The sequence below is a fragment of the Pongo pygmaeus genome, chromosome 20 (genome assembly GCF_028885625.2).
Source record: "Pongo pygmaeus isolate AG05252 chromosome 20, NHGRI_mPonPyg2-v2.0_pri, whole genome shotgun sequence".
Lineage (NCBI taxonomy): Eukaryota > Metazoa > Chordata > Mammalia > Primates > Hominidae > Pongo > Pongo pygmaeus.
The window spans coordinates 37,623,833-37,644,475 of NC_072393.2; the positions used below are offsets into that span (position 1 = coordinate 37,623,833).

The following is a 20,643-nucleotide window of genomic DNA, read 5'->3' on the forward strand; positions in this document are numbered from 1 at the left end:
GAATCCAAATAAATAACTTTCGAAATAATGGGACATTTCCTAGGGTATTGTCAAATCATGTTTGAAAACAATGACTTGCTCTTTTAGCTTTATTTATATAATTAAATTTCTTATATTTACATAAGATATGAGTCATTTGTTTTTGCTTAAAATTATAACATCCTGTTTCACATATGCTGGAAACTTCTGTGTCAAGAAGCTATTTTGTTTTCCACTTTTAGAAGAAGAAATCATTTTTCTTATTGGTCTTTTGAGTGAGAATTGTTATGGACAAAGGTTTTTACTTGACTATCAAAAGCAACAGTTCACAGTCATCCTTTTAACCTTAATTATAAATAAATGTTGCTCATATTTGAACTGTTAAGATATTATTATATTTAACAATGTATAAAATTATCTGAAGATTATAAGAAAACTATTATATGTCAAAAGACACAATGTACTTCTTGTTACACCCATAGGTCTTTTATGTAATTGAGTTGTAACTATGCCTGTGATGTAGGAATTAATGGATAAAAGATGTAACAGATGTAACAGATGGCCGGGCGTGGTGGCTCACACCTGTAATCCCAGCACTTTGGGAGGCCGAGGCGGGCGGATCATGAGGTTAGGAGATTGAGACCATCCTGGCTAACATGGTGAAACCCCGTCTCTACTGAAAATACAAAAACTTAGCCGGGCGTTGTGGCAGGCGCCTGTAGTCCCAGCTACTCGGGAGGCTGAGGCAGGAGAATGGCATGAACCCAGGAGGCGGAGCTTGCAGTGAGCCGAGATCGCTCTGCTGCCCTCCAGCCTGGGCAACAGAGTGAGACTCCGTCTCAAAAGAAAAAAAAAAAAAAAAAAAAAGATGTAACAGTTTGTTCAGTCAGCATATCCTGAGTACCTTCCAAATGGCAGACCCCAATCCTCCAATTGCTAAGGTCTTAAAAAATAATTAGGAAAAAAAAGACTAGGACACATTTCCTCATCGTATGAAGCTCATTATTAAGTGATTCATTTACTACTAGAAAATCACAAATATTGAGACAGTGTAACCTCATGAAAATGAGTAGGTTGTATTTTCCACATATATTTTCCCTTTATGTTATATGAGCCAGTGTTTTTAAATCCTTAAGTAAGTTCATCTTCAGTGTTTATGAAGTTATATTAAAACTTAAGAATTAAAACATAACTCTTTTAATTTCTAGAAAAATCTGAAAACTGGAAGCTTCCTTAATAGGCTTGGGAAACTTTTGTTACATTTATTTATGGTTTTATGTTTGACACTTTTTCTCAACAACATAATTAAGGTAAGTTAATAAAAATGACATATTTAATGTATTTTTAATCAACTTATGGCATTGGAGATAATTTTTGAAACTTTCTTTTTCTTTTTTAATAAACTAATTTTTTTAGAGACAGGGTCTTGCCGTTTCCCAGGCTGGCCTTGAACACCTGGTCTCAAATGGCCCTCCCACCTTAGCCTCCCAAGTTGCTGGGACTACAAGTGTGCACCACCACACCTGGCTTCTTTGAAACTTTTAATTTTAAATAAATTCTTGCTTTATAAAGTGTATTAACATGACTCAAGAGTTACCAGTTTTACTTCAAACAGGCTCAGTTTTAACTTTGTCTTAGTAACAAGGATTATTTTGTTGATTTTAGTCATTAATTTCTATGTACTCTTACGTCCCACCTTGAACTTACTCACCTTTTGTTATGAAACTTTTAAAAGCCTAACTTAAAAAGCATTAAACAAATATTTATCTAAATTTAAAATTTTTATTTTTAGTACCATAATATACACATAGCTTTCTATACCGTGGTACTTAAAAAAAAAAGACATGATTTTTAATTGAGTTCAGTTAATAAGTAAAGTGGCCTTACTGTCTACTTTCTGCTGGAAAGAAGAGTTGAGCTCATTTTTCCCGACATTTAACTGACTTATATGTAACAGGCCTAACAGAACAACTCATTTAGTAACGTAGGCATCCATTGGTTTTATGTCCGGTAGGTGCTTTGCTAAGATTTTTACAATGCCCCAGGGGCTCTGCTTAGTTTAACATGCTTTTTAAATGTTTTTATTGGCTTTTTAATTTTTTTTCAGGGTAGGCTTTATTAAAGGTATAGTTCTTGGACCTTGATATCCCATTTGTTTTTATGCTAGAGCAAAACTACATTGATTTCTTCAGGTACTTTTGCCTGTCCTAGAAGGTTGGTCTCAGGATAGGAGGCATCTGCAAAACAAGCTCCTTCTCCACAAGAGAACTGTGGTCCTTGTTCACATCTGTTGACTAGCAAAGAAAAAAAAATGTTCTTTTTTTTTTTTTTTTTTTTTGGGACAGGGTCTCTTACCCAGACTGGAATGCACTGGTGTGGTCATGGCTCACTGCAGCCTCGATCTCCTGGGCTTAGGTGATCCTCCCACCTCAGCCTCCTGAGTAGCTGGGACTATGCATGTATACCACCACGCCGGCTAATTTTTGCGTTTTTTGTAGAGACAGGGTTTTGCTGTGTTGCCCAGGCTGGTCTTAAACTCCTAGGCTCAAGCAGTCCACCTGCCTTGGCCTCCCAAAGGATTATAGGCATGAACCACCATGCCCAGCTGTCAGTATGTTCTTAAACTCCATACAGCCCAGTACTTATCAATATATTTTTAAATTTCTAATTTTTTTTTGCTTTTTTTTTTGAGACAGGATCTCACTGTGCCACCCAGGCTGGAGTACAGTGGCACAATCTTGGCTCACGGCAGTCTTGACCTCCTGGGCTCAAGTAATCCTTCCACTTCAGCCTGAGTAGCTGGGACTACAGGTGTGTGCCACTGCCCCTGGCTAATTTTCACAATTTTTGTAGAGATGGGATCTTGCCATGTTGCCCAGGCTGGTCTCAAACACCTGGGCTCAAGGTATCCTCCCACTTCAGCCTCCCACAGTGCTAGGATTACAGACACGAGCTGCTGCACTCAGCCAAAAGCTTTTTTTGAGTTGATGAATACCCCATTTATCCTGATGGAATTATTACAGACTGTATGCCTGTGTCAAAATATCTCATATACTCCATAAATATATACATCTATATGCCCACAAAAATTAAAAATTAAAAAGCTTATTCAAAGCCAGGTGTGGTGGCTTATGCCTGTAATCCCAGCATTTTGGGAGGCTGAGGTGGGAGGATCGCCTGAGGCTAAGAGTTCAAAACCATCCTGGGAAATGTAGCAAAACCTAAACTCTACTAAAAAAATTTTTTTCAAAAAAAGCTTATTTGAGTGGAGCAGCCAGCATTTCTGGAAGAGTGGCCGAAGATACACAGTTCTTGCATTGGCCCACTCTACACATTCAGTGACCTGTTCTTGGATTAAACCAGTAAAGAGCTGCATCCCTGGACCACCATTTTTGACTCCCTGAAGAAATAACATCTGTTGAATTGCATTTGATGTTTTGCCAGTGACCTACAACAAGAGGAAGTAGAGAAAATTTTCCTTGAAAGTCCTTGCTGTTTTTGCTTTACCCATGGGAAAAAATTATTTTGAGTCTTAGTTCTAGGACTGTTAGGATCTCTTCTGAGCAACTGTTTTGTTTTACTCTTATAAACCTGTGAGTAACATAAATATGTTGACCTCCCTGTTTGCATTTGCTGCTGGAATGCAAAAGACCAGATTTGTGGCTCATTTCTAATGAATATATTGTTTGTACTGAACTCAATTGTGGCTTCATCTTTTTTCCCTATCTTCATTTTTCTTCTAATACATTTTTTCACCATTTATGTTATTATATATGGATTTTTAAGCCACAAATTTAAAATAGAATTATATGAGTTAAAACTGTAATCACTAATGATGAACACTCATTTGTCTGTCCACCCCTTCAGGGTTACAACTGTCTTGAATTGTCTTTGAGTGAATAAGTCTTGGATCGATTGTATCCACAGACCAAAAGCCCCAAAGCCAGACAGGCCTTGTGGGCGGTGTATCTATTTGAGGTTTCAGATCATCGTCTTGTCAGTTTTCTGGTCTGAAAACTTATGCGCACTATGCCTCAGCCTTCTCCCTCTCCCTGAAACCAAAAAATCTCATCTTTTACCTATTTTGCATATTTAACTTATGTATAAGATGTTTTTTGAATAAAGGATTATGCTAAAAAGGGGAGTGGGGTTTGGAAGGAGTTTGGAAGTCCCTGCTTTGGAATTCCTCAGTTCTGAGAACTACTGTGAACATTTACTGATTTTGTACACCCACACGCTCCTGTGAAATTGGACACTGAATATGTAAATTCAATGGGAAGTTATCAGGAAACCGTGCCTAAAGTACTAATAGCAATTTTTGTTTTCTCTTTCCCTGATAGAAAATTCTTAACCTGAAGTCAGATGAACACATATTTAAATTTCTGAAGGCAAAATTTGGGCTTGGAGCAACAAGGTATAACTAAATTGAAAGTCTTATGTTTGCTATTTTCTATTGAATCAGCAGGGACTTTAAAACTTAAGTTGTCATTGTGCCTTCAACTATTAATTGCAGACTCCCTTTGAGGAAAGATGCAATGTCATTTCTTTGTCTTGTATTGAATTTAATACTTTGCTTTCCATTTGTTCCCTAGGGATTTTGATGCAAATCTCTATCTGTGTGAAGAAGCTTTTGGCCTCCTGCCTTTTAATACATTTGGAAGGCTTTCAGATACTCTGCTTTTTTATGCTTACATATTCGTTCTGTCCATCACAGTGATTGTAGCATTCGTTGTTGCCTTTCATAATCTCAGGTATGGTATATTTCAGAAATCTAATGCTCTCCTTTAATGAACTTGTTCCATGTTGCAGAAAAATTGCAAAGTTGAAAGTCACAATATCAGACACAAGTAATAGTATTCATCTTAAAGGGGGAACATACCTCGTTTAGAGTGGACTACACTCCCAGTAGTTAAGAGACAACAGAGTAATGATCAGATTGCATGCGGTCTGGGCTTAAGTCTTGGCCTGCGCACTTGGGAACAAAGTGATTCTTGAGCTTGTTACATAACCTTTTGATATGTCCATTTCCTTATCTTTAGAATGGGAAGACTAAGAGTACTTACTCTACAGGATATTTGAGAAATAAGTAAAAACAACATAAAGCACTTAAAGTAGTGTCTGGTGCCTAGACTTCAGCAGGTACAAGCCATCGTGAACTGGTTTCATTATCAGTGTTGACTCATAAGCCTCTGTTGTGTTTCCATCATTAGCATCCTGTGTTTTTCTCCCTTCCTCCTCTAGCTGCTTTTTTGTATTGCTCTTGAAATGTAAGAGTTAATTAATTATTGCTCATTTGTTTTCTTGCATCTTGCTTCAGGGCTCATAATGTTGGAGTGGACCATAATTATTAGTATCTACTGAAAGTTTTGAGTAATAACTGCCAATTTTAAAAAACTTAGCATATCTACTAATCTACTGAAAGAAAAAAATCAAGAGTATAAAGGCTTTTTAAAAACTCGTAAGAATATCTACCCATCAAGCTGCTGGGGCGGGGTTTGCATTGACTATTCGTGTTAAACTGAAAGAAAATTAAGTGTAAGAAGTTGAAGCTGCTGTCATTTGTGAAAACTTAATGAAGCTCACAAGGAAGCCCTTTTTCTGTAGTTACCTTGCCAATTAATGTGCTGGTGAACTGTGATTCACAGCCACAAGAGAGCTGTCATTAGAATGAGTCCAGAGCAGTTGAGAGGTTTTATGATTATTAAGAATGAAGCAACATTGAACCATGAAAATATTTCATTGACCATAAACTATTTTACTGTCTTTGAGAAGTGTTCTTTTTTATACCTAACTCAAGATAAAATTTAGCCCTGTGAAAATAGGTGGAAATTATTCTGGACAGTGTGATTTAATATTATTCCAGACATACCAAGTGTCAACAGGACTCTAGACTGCATACAAAGCAGGAAGGTCAGTGGGCCTGCAGTATCTTTGTGAAAACGTCTGCCATGCTCTGTGTGAATCTATGAGCCATCTCTGGAGGCTGATTGGGTATATGATCATAGATAAAAGATAAAAGATTTTAGAGCATCTTCATCTACCAGATAGGGTTATTAGGACTTTATTAGAGGAAAAGCACTACATTAAAGTAATTAAAGAATCATAGTACAGTCATGTGTCACTTAACAAGGGGGATATGTTCTGAGAAATGCATATTAGGTGATTTTATCGTTGTGCGAATATCATACAGTGTGCTTACACAAACATAGATAGTATGGCCTACCACACACCTAGGCTATGTGGTATAACCTACTGCATCTAGGCTGCAAACCTGGACAGCAGGTTACTATGTTAAATACTGTAGGCAGTTGTAACACAATGGTAAGTATTTGTGTAAATAAATATATCTAAACATAGAATAGGTACAGTAAAAACATAAAGGCCAGGTATGGTGGGCCTGTAATCCCAGTGCTTTGGGAGGTTGAGAAGGATTGCTTAAGGCTAGGAGTTCTAGACCAGCCTGGGCAACATAGCAAGACCCCATCTTTATGGAAAAAAAAAAGAAAGAAAATTAGCTAGGCACGATGGTGCAAACCTGTAGTGCTAACAAGTTGGGAGGCTAAGGCGGGAGGATCACTTGAGCCCAGGCGTTTGAGGTTTCAGTGAACTATAGTTGCGCCATTGCACCCTACCCTATCACTATTTTTAAAAAATACTGTATAAAAGATTAAAAATTGTATACCCATATAGGGCAGTTATCATAAATGGAGCTTGCAGGACTGGAAGTTTTTCTGTGTGAGCCTGTGAGTGAATGTGAAGGCCTAGGACGTTACCATACACTATTGTAGACTTTATAAACACTGTGCACTTAGGCTACAGTAAATCTATTTAAAAAACAAAGTGATTGTGCTATGACATTATAATGGCTATGATGTCAGTAGGCAATAGGAAGTTTTCAGCTCCATTATAATCTTACGAATCCACTGTGGTATGTGCGATCTGTTGTTGGCCAAAATGTTGTTATGTGGCACGTGACTGTCTAAATGTGAATTAACTTTTAAATAAGGGCCTTTTGTCAGTGCCAAGTATTTAAAGTATTTCTACCTTTTTAGTACTAGGAAGGATGATACTATGACTTGTTTTGTTTTGTTTTGTTTTGTTTTGTTTTGTTTTGTTCTGTTTTGTTCTGTTTTGTTTTGTTTTTGAAATGCGCCTCACTCTTGCCTGGGCTGGAGTACAGTGGTGCAATCTCGGCTCACTGCAACCTCTGCCTTCTGGGTTCAGGCAATTCTCCTGCCTCAGCCTCCTAAGTAGCTGGGATTACAGGCGCGCACGACCACCCCTAGCTAATTTTTGTATTTTTAGTAGAGACAGGGTTTCACCGTGTTAGCCAGGCTGGTGTTGAACTCCTGACCTCAAGTGATCCGCCTGCCTCAGCCTCCCAAAGTGCTGGGATGACATGCATGAGCCACTGCACCCTGCCAGATACTATGACTTTTATGTAGACATCTGCATTAGTGTGAGGGGTACATCTGAAAGGGGCACAGTGTTCTGTGTTCATGGAATTAATCAGAGCCTTCCAGCTTGGCTGGGCTATGGGGGAGGTGCTGCAGACTTCTCTTAGGTATCTAGAGAGGATAAGAGCAGATACTCTCCTTGTCTGTTTTATTTTTATTTACTTTTCACACCTTGCCCTGTTTATGGATATTCTCCTTATTTGGAGTATCCTTTTTGTACCAATATAGAAACCAGCGTTTGGGTTGTAATATTTACTTTTAAGTAAAGATTCCAATTCTGAATTACCAATGGTGAGAACTGCCTTAGAGTATCCTTTTAATTTTCCTATGTATTTGTGGTAGGAAAAAAAGGATTTCTGGGAAATAAAGTCTCTAGTTACATAGAGAAGCATCATATGTGCCCAGTTCTATTGGGTATGTGTGAAGGGATCAGTAGACCTTCATGAAAGTTTCATCTTTAACTAGTAGCCTTTACTGTTGTTTTCTTTTCCCCTTGACAACAAATTGTGCAACATCTAAAGTCACTGATCAGTCTTAACATCACTGAAGTGGAGGCAGCCAGGCAATGTGTGCTTCCCGGTGTAATGCGACGTGGAATAGAGCCGTCCTGTTTTCTGTGGGAATATGTTTCAAGTCCCTCAGTGGATGCCTGAAACCTCAGATGGTTTCAGACCCTCTCTACATATACTATGTTTTTTTCCCATACATATATCCCTGTGATAAAGTTTAATTTATAAATTAATCATGGTAAGAGATTAACAATAATAATAAAATACAACAATTAGAGCAACATGCCAGCATCACTTCTCTTGCACTTTGGGGCCTTAATTATGTAAGATAAGGTCTGCTTGAAAACAAACAATACAGGGACATTTAAATGTATCTTTATTAGTAGTTTAGTAGCTGAATGTATCTGCTTGTCTGTCTCAGGTGGGTGGGTAGACTATACAGCGTGGAAACACAGGACCAAGGGATGATGATCTGAGTCTCAGGTGGGACAGACGGGGATGGAGAGATTTCATCATGCAACACAGAATAGCATGTAATTCAAAGCTATGAATGGTTTATTTCTGGAATTTTCCATTGAATATTTTCGGACAGCAGTTTCCTCAGTAACAAACCACTGAAAGTGAATCCACAGATAAGAGGGGACTACTGTTCATCATAACCCCGTGAAGTGTTCTTGCCAAAAAAATGAACTTGTGTCTAATAAACCTCTAGATCTAATTACAAGTTTACAAGAAGCATGAAACGTATAACCACCACTGTGAGCCACACCTGGGAGACGGGAACAGCTTCAGGACATATGTTCTGTATTCTTCCACAAACAAATGGCCTGTTTTTTTAAAAAAAGGAGATACTTTTATAGATCAAAAGATATTTAAAGATATATATTAGTGAAATGCAACATGCAGTTCTTAGATCCTGATTCGGAGAAACCTGAAAAAAGCAATTGATGCAAACGGAAAATAGAACATGAACTGGGTATTAGATGATGTTAAGGAATTATTGTTACTTTTATTGGGTGTAATAATTTAATGTAGCTGTATTTGATAAAAGTCATCTTTTGGGTATCAGGAGGTTATTGGTAGGTTAAAAATGTGATTTTTGAGGGGTCATAAAGGAACTGAATTCCAAGTTAATGGATGTGTTTTTTGCTTTTGCTTATTTGTAAAAATTTGAAAAATACTCATAATAACTGGTAAAACATCTTTTAAAGATCTCTTTCAATTTCAGCGATTCCAAAAAATTTTGGGTTTTTTTTTTTGCATTCTCTTTTAATTTAAAGAATTGAAGCACTTTAAATTTTTACTTCAAAGCTGCTGTGAAATTTCAGTTTTTCTCATTATTAATGCATTTATATTGTCACACTTTAGCCTCATAAATTCAAAATTGATCAACGCGAATTCATTTCATCTTATGGAAATAATCAATTTCTGAATACATAAAGGCATACATTTCTTGTATCTTCTTCTTTTACAAAGATCTAACTAAAATTATGTTTCCGGCTTAAATTTTGTATGTTGGTGTTTTACTCAGTGATTCTACAAATCAACAATCCGTGGGTAAAATGGAAAAAGGCACAGTTGACCTGAAACCAGAAACTGCCTACAACTTAATACATACCATTCTGTTTGGATTCTTGGCATTGAGTACAATGAGGTATTTTTGTCTTCCCTGTTTGTTTACTTTTTATCTGACCGCTCTTGATGTTACTTAGCAATATAATTTGGAAAGTGACAATCATCTTCATTAATGATCATGGTTCTCATAAAATCATCCTTATATACTACCTTCTCTCAGTATAAAATATTCATCATCAGTTTTTACAATTAATTACAAACATGCCTCTATGTTTTACTTAAAACAGTCCTCAAAAGGCAGTGGAGTTAAACAACGAACCCTTCAGCAAATGGCATCTGCATAGTTTTAAGTAAGATTTTGCCGTCATAGACTGTAAAGCTGCCTTTATAGGTATCTCAGAATCCAGGTTTATATACAACTAGTGCTTCTGACTTGCGCCTGTGTCTGTTCTTGCAGAATGAAGTACCTCTGGACGTCACACATGTGTGTGTTCGCATCATTCGGCCTATGTAGCCCTGAAATATGGGAGTTACTTCTGAAGTCAGTCCATCTTTATAACCCAAAGAGGGTCAGTGTCATCCCTTTTTCCATCTCCTTTTATGACTTGTAGTATTTCTTTCATACCACTTCTTTTTTTGTTTTTCAGTAGCTGTGAGATAAAATGGATACTGAAATTGAAGCTGAAAATACATAATTGATATATTAAGATTTTATAGGGAATTATTTTAAAATAATTTTATTTTAAAAAATTACTTCTTTTTTCTCAGACTATAAATTAGATATGTTCATTATACAGAATTTGGAAATACAAAAAAAACACAAAAGGGGAATTAAAATTACCAATAATCCCCTTGTCCAGAATTATAACTGTTGTTATTATAATGTATTTTCATAAAGATAATTATTCATATATGTATGACAATTTTTCAATAGCCTATAAATGCAGTTTTGAATTGTTCTACTCCATAAATTCACTAGGTGGCAATATGGTAGAAGCTGCAGATACCTTACAAATGATTAGAATCCTAGTATCGACTCAGTTATTCTGCATATTGGAGACTTGTGCTCCATTAAATTATATTTCTGGTTTTTTTTTTTTAAGGCATATATTTACAAAGCAAAACTGTAAGGCAAAAGTGTTTAAAAAAGCTGGGCACAGTGGCTCACTCCTGTAATCCTAGCTGCTCAGGAGGCTGAGACAGGAAGATCACTTGAGCCCAAGAATTCCAGGCCAGCCTAGGCAACATAGCAAGACCCTGTCTCTCAAAAAAGAAAAGGTTCAAAATACTTGTAATCTAAATAATGTCTTTCTTATATAGATATGTATAATGCGATACTCAGTACCGATATTAATACTGCTGTATCTATGCTATAAGGTAAGACTGATTTTCCTTATTCTTGTCATTCATGTGTTTAGCAGAATAATTGCTTTGATTCAATATATTTTGTGTATTATTTGGCAAATAGAGTGGTTTGTGAAGGTTATAAATACCTCCTTAGCTTCTTACTGAAGGTGACATTGATAGGAAGATGGATCTTTTTCCCAAATAGTTTTAACAAGTAAAAACATGATAGCGAAAACTACTATAGCATTTAATAATTCCAATTAATTTTGGTTTAGACTCTTAATATTCAGCTGATGCAAATTCTGAAAATAAGGTGTTTTCAGACCTATTTTGAAATGAAAGTAGGAAAATTATTTTCCCATTACCTGATTTATATAGACTAAGAGATTTTTAAATGTATCTTACTTTAAGCTCCATATTTTATTAGATGCTTATCTTCGTAAGAGAATTAGACACATAAATAAACAGAGCCTAAGCCTAGGCTTTTTAAAATCTGTTCTTCAGTATCAATAGGAAGTATTTGAATTTTTCATATTCTCATTTGACTAGTTTCTGAAACAGCATGAACTGCCCTTTAATTCAGAGAATTTCTTAGCAGAGACAATGATCATTGGTCAGGTTGACTGTGGCTTTTTGTCACATCTTTGACACTGGCAGTCTTGAATCATCACTAGGGCAGATAGCACAGACTGTTTTATCCAATTGAGCTTCTGCCCTCTCTTTTTAAAAAACCTAACATATTAAGTTTAGATTTTTTTTTCCTTTAAATTTTACTTTAAGTTAAAACGATGGATTTCAAACTCTACCATGTAGAACCCCTGATTTGGGAGGGTGGCTAAAAGCAGGGGTGATGGGGCCTCCCACAGAGAGGATCAGCTAGAGCAGCTCAGCTTTGGGGTTTATTTGCTTATATTTTCATGTAGGATTTTGTGAACCAAAGGTTTCAGGCTAAAGAAAATATTGCTAAATACTATATTGTAAATATTTCAAAAAAATGTGTTCTGTCATGAGCCTATCAAAACATTTACCATTAGCAAAACTCTGTGCTAACTCCTAGATATTGAAAAACACACAAATAGATTTATGCCTCCCCACCTCTGGGAATTTTATTGCTCTAATGTGAATAACTGAAACTTAACTAAAAACATCTAGACACGAACAATTAAGGATTAAACAGTATATGTTACTGAGGAGTCCAGTCAGTTTACCTTTACACAATGATTCTGAGGATTAAAGCACCCTCCTCACAGAAAAGATAAAGCTCATGAATGTTTTTCTCACCACTGAAGATGTACCAAACAATAGCCATCTTTCACACTGCCCGTGTGCGTGTAGGTTCAGTTCTTTTATGTCTCAGCTATCTATTGAAATTCTACTGATATTTTTAAGCTATTTGAGGACTGAGGTGTTTTGTTCGTAATAAAATTGAGGAAGGACATTGTATAAGAAGTAAACTGTCCTAGGGAGCATTGATTCTTGAAGCGTGGTCCTCAGATGAACAGCATCAGCGTCTCTTGGGATCCTGTAAACATGCATGTGTTTGGGTCCCACTCCAGACCTACTGAATCAGAAGCCTGGGAGTTCAGTACAGAAATATGCATTTAACCAACCCCCCAGTTTTAAGAACCCTCTGCTGTAGCGGTCACAGGGTTTCTCAGCAGTGACACATTGACACTTGGGCCAGAGAATTCTTTGCCGCTGGGGGCGGGCGCGGTCCTGTGTGCTGTAGGCTGCTCTGTGGCATCTTCATCCTCTGCCCGCTCATTGAAGCACCTCTCCCCTGGCTACAACAACCAAAAATGTCACCAGACATTGCCAGACACCCTGGGGCTAGGGCTAGGGGCACAATATCTCCCCTTACTCATCTTGAAAACCACTGCTGTAGAAGAACCGGGACGGCTAAAGAAGACATCATCTCCGGGAAATCCTTGCAGGTTTTCCCCGAATAAGGGAGTTAGTATCCTGAGGAATCCTCCAAAAGACTGTTGGCCTAGTCTGTCTTGATACAGGACTTTAGGAGAAATCCTAATGCATTCAGCTTTCACTGTATAAAATAGTTCAGATATTTCATCTCCACAAAACTTACATAAAATCACAGAGAAAATTAAGATGTTATGGGTATGAGGGGTTACCCTGGAACTGAATCTGTTTTCCAACTATTCCAACTCTTACAGACTTACCTGTAAGTAATGTGAATTCATATATTTCAAAGCCTGATTTCAGTTTTACATTGCAATTGTAGTTAGGGTTTCAAAATTTCTTGTTCATGCTACCAATTTTGCTGTATCTCTCTTTAGTATAAGCCTATTAAAAGGGAAAAAAGCATGTACTAGCCTGCACTCCGAAGTCAAGACTTTAGCAAAATTAGTACATTGGTCTTGATTAACTTAATTGGATTGCTGAAATCTCTGCTGCTGATTGGTAAAAACGGCAGTTAGTTAATTCAGCACTTTCATATTGTCAAAGGAGTTTGCCGCAAAATTCTCACTAGCTTTTAACATTTTCAGAATTAATAACAGTAACTTTCAAACTAGAAAAATATCTAATATTCATTGAGTTCACAGATTTCAAATATGTTTATGCTGTAAGAATTAGAGCTTTTCATTAAAAAGTTGGTATTCTATTGGTTATCAAATTAATAAGGAAAAATAGATCATTGAAATATTACAAAGGCGTCATTTAATCAGTAATTTTTACTACATCTCTTCCAAAAACTAGAACCAGAAGTCCTGACACCTGATTTCCCATCACTAGCAATTTTCCTGATTCACCCACCCAGGAGACAAGATTTGAATGAGCAGTAAAAATGGCCAAAGATGAGATGACCAAAAAAACAGTGATAGGTCTCAAACACAGCCAGAGATCAATCAGGTGCTGCTTTGATTCTACTAGTGGTTCTTAAATAAAAGTATTATATTTTCTACATCAGTGGAGCATACATACATTGTCATTGGTCTTCTGTGCTAATTTGTGAAGTGAATTCTACCTTTGACCTTAGAATGTATATAGATATGATCAAGTCTTTTTAGTCAACTGTCATTTGATAAAAACAATTAAGATTTAGTTAATTGTTGAATTAAATGGACAAATGGACTTAAGATATTAGATAAGTGGGTAATTCAGAGAGTAATTTTTATATTTTATTTAGAAAACCTTAAGTACTCAAGTTGACCAGGAGGCACCAAGTGGTATAAATACAGCCAGATGTACCAGATATTCCTGGAGAGCCCTACATTTAAATATTCTTCTTTCTCATTGTACCAGCAATTATATTAATATGTGTCAAACGATTTGACCAGATTTCTAGTACAAAAATACAATCATGCTATTATGAAATGAAAAGGGGGCTGGATTTGGAGCCAGCGTCCAGGTTGTAGCTCTGCCACTTGTGACTTGGTCAAGTCAGATACCTCTCTGAGCCTCAGTTTCCATACTTCTAAATGAAAAATAAATCCCAGTGGGTGATGCTGCCTGTTGCGTCATCCATGTCATGGGTTATTGTGAGGATAAAACAATGCCGTATTCTAAAACATTTTTGCAGCAGTAAAATGGCTCTGTCTTCTACAGGATACATTCTACTTTTAGGGGTAAATTGCATGGCATTAGTTAATTACATATTCCTAACAGATTGTGAGCTTTCTCATGGTTGGCATTCTTGTCATGTCAAAATAATGTTTTGCCAGGTATTAACATCACATACAACAGCATTTTTATTGGAGCAAGATAAAAAGCTCATTTTTTAGAGTTGGCGATACCTCGCATCCTAATTAGCTTCAGCTGAAGGTAATTTCAGAAACTTCCCAGACGCTAGTTCCCTTGTATTAGGAGGGTTGCTGCAGAGGTGAAATAGTTGTATATTCCAGTTGCTATGTTTATTTAGTTCACACATTATATGCAGTTTATCTTTTTTTCATTTAATCTTAGTGATAGTTGTGGGTATAGGGGTGGATTTCGTTTTTGTTTTGTTTTGTTTTTAATTTCAGTTCTGGCCAGGAATGATGGATGAACTCTCCGAGTTGAGAGAATTCTATGATCCAGATACAGTGGAGCTGATGAACTGGATTAAGTAAGAGGATTTTTTTTAACTTTTAAAATTTTAAGTGCCTTTTAAGAGTCACTATAGACATTTCGTTTTGGGGATTTTTTGTTTGTTTCTGAATCTAATTACGAAGAAACATTCGTCCTTACTAAATTTTTCTTTAAAACTCCGTATTTGAAAATAATGTCTTTCTATTTAAGAAATATTCTTTCCAGCTATATCTCATGAAGAAAGGAAAATACCCATTTGGAGAGGAAAACAGATTCAATAAATAAATTTCAAACCACTGACAGAAATGGCAATAAAAGTTTATTTATAATATCTGTTAAAACTTAAAATGTGATGTCTCTGCCAATTTTATCTTTATTATTTTCATTTTAATACCATTCTGATTTTCCACTAATGGTGACACTTGAAAGTATTCTTTCTGGCCGGGCGCAATGGCTCATGCCTGTAATCCCAGCACTTTGGGGGAGGCTGAGGTGGGCTGATCACCCGAGGTCAGGAGTTCAAGACTAGCCTGGCCAACGTGATGAAACCCTGTCTGTCTCTACTAAAAATACAAAAATTAGCCAGGCATGGTGGCAGGTGCCTCCTAGCTACTCAGGAGGCTGAGGCAGGAAAATCACTTGAACTCAGGAGGTAGAGGTTGCAGTGAGCCAAGATCACGCTACTACACTTCATCCTGGGTGACAGAGCAAGACTCTCTCTAAAAAGAAAAAAAAAAAGAAGAAAAAAAAGAAAGAAAATATTCTTTCCTCGTTTTTTAAATTATACTGTAAACTCCAGTTAAGTAGAGGCTCATGACAGCTCAGTGCAGATTTCATGTTAACTCATCTTATTACCAAAGCCTAGGACCAAAGAAAATGTTAGATACAAAACCTGAAACTTTCCGTCTTGAATATCATAATGCTTTAGTGTCCTATTGGCTCTTATTTCTGCCGGCACTTTGTTGTTTTGCCTCAGCATTCAGCATCAGAATGAAATTTGTGTATTTCAAAGCTTTATTAACAAAACCTGCCTCCCACCAGCAAAAATAAACTTTTCTACCCAGAGCACCATTCCTATGCCCTGGAACACTGTATTTCCCTACTTTTAACCAGAAAGCAGAAGTGTAATTATTCACATGTAAATAGAGGCTGTGCATCACATGTGGTGCCTTCTGAAAGCATTGGCTGGATTGTCTGTGTGCCATGGCTAATGCTTACTCACCAGTACAGGTCAGCCCTGCGTGTCTGCAGAGATGGTCAGTGCTTGACAGCTGAGGCCTCCCTAGGGCAACGCATGGATCTCATAGAGATTTGTCTAAAACATACACATGGCTTTGGTCCTAATGTTGGGCTGGGTTTGACTAGATGCAGTGAGTATAATTTTTCACATATTTCTAGTGCTGAGAGCACTAAGCCGTGCTTTGTCTTTATTTATTTAATTTTAAATCATGCCAGATGATTACAGAGTAAATAATTCCTTCAGTATTTATTATGTACAAGGAAAGAGAGTTATTCGTGTAAAGGAAAGCTAATTTTGCATTAACTGTAGTCAGCTGGAAATTTATGACGTACATCTGAAGTTGAGGCTGATATTTTCTATTTTCAGGACTATGCTGTTGAAATTAATGCTGAGGACCCCTGCTTTCTGGTAGCATGCTGAAGGTGGTGGGTCTTCCGGATCTCCTTAGATTAGCACCATAAACACCCCAGTCTTTCAGGAATTAATTATAAAGTCATTAAAAATGTATTCTAGCAGAGCCCCAGGTTATCTTTGGCAGTCTCAGACTAGATATATTTATTTGTAGTGCCTTTATTTTTATGCTTTTCCCCACAGAAAATTAAAATAACGTTGAAAAACTGTGGATGAGAGATGATTCCAGGTGTAAAGAAGAGAATACAAGTGTTCTATTTCCCTCGTTTGGGAGGTGATGTTCACTCCTCAGACCCTCCTTTTGCTAACAGCTCCTCTCCCTGTAGTGCTTTTGTAGTAGACATATTCCTTTGGCTTTTTTTTTTTTTTTTTTTTTTTTAATTCTCACCAACTGAAGGATTTGCCTTGTTCCAAAAAATTTGTTCTACTGTGATCTAGTCTCAGCTTTTTCCCCTAAAATTTTTCAAATCTAAATAATATTTTTGTAAAACTAGCTGCTTGGTATGTTTGCAAAATAAGTGTAAGTGGTGATGAATGTATGCCAAAATAGGGTCCATGTAGACATCAGATATGTTTGTTTAAGTCAACACTCAAATCCACACTGGCCTGTAGGTGTGGATTCCAAACGCAAGTGACTGCCTTAATACTCTTTTAATATGCCCTGATTTCTTCTGTTTTTGAAACATAAAATATGACCTTCAAGTTTCACCTCACTGCTTTGATTAGTCACATGGTATCCATGTTATTAGCAAGTATGAGTTGTGCTGGAGAAAAGGCTGCGGCCTAAGGACTCTTTCAGACGCATGGGCTGTGTCTGAAAGAGTCCCAAGACGCCTGGCAGAGAACCAGCACTGTCCCTGAGGGCTGCCCCTGTCCTCCCCAGCCTGTCTTCCTGTCTGCCCTGTTCCCAGACAGTCAAAGCAGACACACTCAAATGTCTGTCTTCTGCCCATGCAGTCATCACGGCATCTATCGGACAGGGGCACAGCCTCCATTAGGGGAGGGATGGCTGTCCTTGGGATGAATCACAACTAGAGAAATAGTGGCCTGTGGAAACCCTGGGGACACCTCAAGTGACCCTCCATCTTGGCACAGGGCACCCCTTACGTGAAGTGTTGAAGCTTATCTGTCCTCTTCATCACTCACACACCTGGAAGTGTCCCGCCCCGTGTCCTTGCTGCTGGAGTAAGCTACACCCCACACAAGGCATCACATTGTGCTCCTGGACACAGGGCTTCCGCTCGGAGATTCAGGCTTTCCAAGTATTCTCAGAGGGCTTCTCTGCTTTAAGGGTAAATTGAAAGATGTGGTTGCCTCAGTGGGAGTTGGTTCTTTTCTTTTTTATAGGCTGAAGAGATATCCTCAAGGGAAAATAAAGGGCATTACCTGAGGGTGACACTTAACATGAGAAAGTTCATACCCAAGGGATTGGATTCCTGTGAAGACTCTTAAAGCCTTAACTAATTTATAAAGTTATTTCACATCTGAAGTTGTGCACTTATTAATATAGTTCAGCAGATGTTCATCGAGCCCCAGCAGTGTATGGGCACCGTGTGAAGTGTGTGGATGCAGGTGGCGCTCCACTGCAGCTGCCTTTCACTGGAGTAACCGCTGGGCCTCGCCTCAGCACAGTTGCCCTCATTCTTTTCTCCCGAATTCTCACCCTCGACTCCATTTTAAGATCTTCAGTGGCTTAGCAAGTTCAGTGGGAAAGTTTTTTTAGAATTCTAATTTTTAGTAATAGAAAATGTTTTATGCTTTCCTATCTTTAGCTCCTAAAAGGAGTAGAGATTGAAGCTTCAGTATGAAACCAACAGTGTTTAGGGATTAAGTTGCTCTTTTTTACAAAGACGGTGTGACATTTGACATGTTGTTAAAGTCAGGGCCCCAGGCTGTGGTAGCCCCAGCCGCCTTTCCTAAGAGCTGGGAGGCATGTCCCGCCTTCTACACCCCAGCCTTTGTGCATTCACCTGCCTGCTGCTCTCCACGCTACCCCGATGCATTGCATGCCTTGTTTTCAAGCAGATTTAAATGCATATATTCATATTTACCCTTCTCTGCTGATAAGGTTTCCTGGATACAAAGATTAAAAACTTGGATTTTTTTTTTTTTTTTTTTTTTTTTTTTTGCCTTCTGGTATCTCTTTCAGCAAAAGTCAGGCAGTAGTTTTAAAGGTTTTCTGTGTGATTAGAAAGCACGTTTACCTCAGCAAGGCTGAATGCAACCACAATCTGTGGTTTCTACCTTGTTCCTTTGTGTCCTTGAATGTTTCATTTTTCGTTCCTGAAAATTTTCTTCTGACATTTTGCAAATAAGATAGGCAGAGCTATATATTTGCATATTTTGAGGGATGACATTTTAGCTACTTCGCTTTAGGAGATTTTCACTGGAAATAGTCTCTTTCCAGTAATGAAACCTGTGTGTGCAGTATTTTCTCAATGGGTCTGAAAAAATGGACCAACTTTCTTTCACATTTAACCAAAGCAGAAAGTTAGTGTATATTTTAAATATGATGTAGGCTAAGTTCAGACCTTAATTGCCTGTAAGCCTCTTTTCTATTTAATGAATCATTTTGTAGTATTTGCATAATTCTATAAATTTTTGAAGTGTAGATAAAGCAGATGTTCACACGTTATATTATAATGCTCAGTTTCCCCATTAGTTCAACAGCAATTAACTTGTTGAAGCTTAGAGCTTCAAAAATAAATGAGATTATTTGTTCAAAATGCCATCAGGTCTTCCTGGAATGACATTTAAATTATATAATGTAAATCCATTTGACCTGTGAGTCTTTGTCATTATTTAGTGACATTTCTTACAGAACAAATTGTGTGCAGGTTGGGCAGCCTGCTATGGAGCTTGGCAGAGAGCTGTAAAAACAAATTATCCTTTCATTTTATACATCATTTATTCAAACATTTGTAAAAATCGCTTTGTTTTTCTATAATAGAGAAATGTCATTCAATGGTTAAAAGCACATTAGCTATTTTAGATACAGACCACAGACTGTATCAGGCAAGAGTGTCTGTGAAGGAAGAGCACCCAGCATTATGTCCATCACTGTGCATGTTTTCAGCTAAGGACAACGGATCCCTTCTCCCTTTGCCTGCTAAATTTACCACAAAATAGAAAGGACAGTGAATATAAGTATCTTTTTAAGTTTAGAAATGTGTGATTGTTTGTTTCTCATTTTGTTCCACTTTGCTTGTAGCTTTTCCTTTGGCATTTGCCTTACGGGTAGAGTGAAGTATTGGAAGTAGCAGTGATATTTCCCAGGTTTACCACGGAGCTGGCGTATGAGACAAGGCCACATGGCATGGAGGGAAGAAGCATCATCCCTACTGTCCTCAGAAGTCAGTCATTTTCAAATAAGTGTTATTTTTGGTTTTATTTTATTTTATTTTATTTATTTTTTGAGATGGAATCTCTGTCGCCCAGGCTGTAGTGCAGTGGCATGATCTCGGCTCACTGCAACCTTCACCTCGCGGGTTCAAGCGATTCTCCTGCCTCAGCCTCCCAGGTAGCTGGGACTACAGGCAGGCGCCACCACACCTGGCTAATTTGTGTATTTTGGGTAGAGATGGGGTTTCACCATGTTGGCCAGGCTGGTCTCGAACTCCTGACCTCAAGCAATCTACCCACCTCTGCCTCCCAAAGTGTTGAGATTACAGGCGTGAGCCACTGCACCCAGCCAGAAGTATTATTTTTAATCCATCTTATAGGCATGAGGATATGTGTATTTTACTGCTTTAAAATAAAGCCAAGTCCTCAGTGAAAGAGTATGTTAACAATCCAGATGATTGTGGCACTAACACATTAAACAGATTACACTTCTTTTAAACTTTCTGACTTTTTGCTAATAAGGCCAGACATTAAGACAGTCACAACTTAATGAGCTTCATTCCATTTTTTCTTTCATTCCCCTGAGCAGCCATGTGTCACTCGCTCTGCTGGTGATGGCCCTGCTGCTGCCTTGGGGCTGCACCTGCTAGGGGCCGGGGGTGGAAGCCACTCAAGAGCTCTTAGATCCTGCTGAGGAGAGAGCATCTTCAGTGACTGCTGTTTCATTTCCAGCTTAGCTGAAGGCTTGCAGTAA

General features: G+C 37.7%; 1 protein-coding gene across 6 annotated transcripts in view; it reads left to right on the forward strand.

Annotated features, from left to right (window-relative positions):
* The window catches only part of DPY19L3 (dpy-19 like C-mannosyltransferase 3), a 79,928-nt gene that overhangs the window by 47,964 nt on the left and 11,321 nt on the right, over positions 1-20,643 (forward strand). For 5 of the 6 annotated variants that reach the window (XM_054464663.2, XM_054464665.2, XM_063657490.1 and 2 more), the window contains exons 10-16: positions 1,188-1,289; positions 4,320-4,393; positions 4,572-4,730; positions 9,477-9,599; positions 9,978-10,089; positions 10,841-10,897; positions 14,851-14,933. In XM_054464663.2, coding sequence (XP_054320638.1) covers positions 1,188-1,289; positions 4,320-4,393; positions 4,572-4,730; positions 9,477-9,599; positions 9,978-10,089; positions 10,841-10,897; positions 14,851-14,933 — 710 coding nt within the window. The remainder of the gene's footprint in view (positions 1-1,187; positions 1,290-4,319; positions 4,394-4,571; positions 4,731-9,476; positions 9,600-9,977; positions 10,090-10,840; positions 10,898-14,850; positions 14,934-20,643) is intronic. The other variant, XM_063657492.1, reaches the window with a different exon arrangement.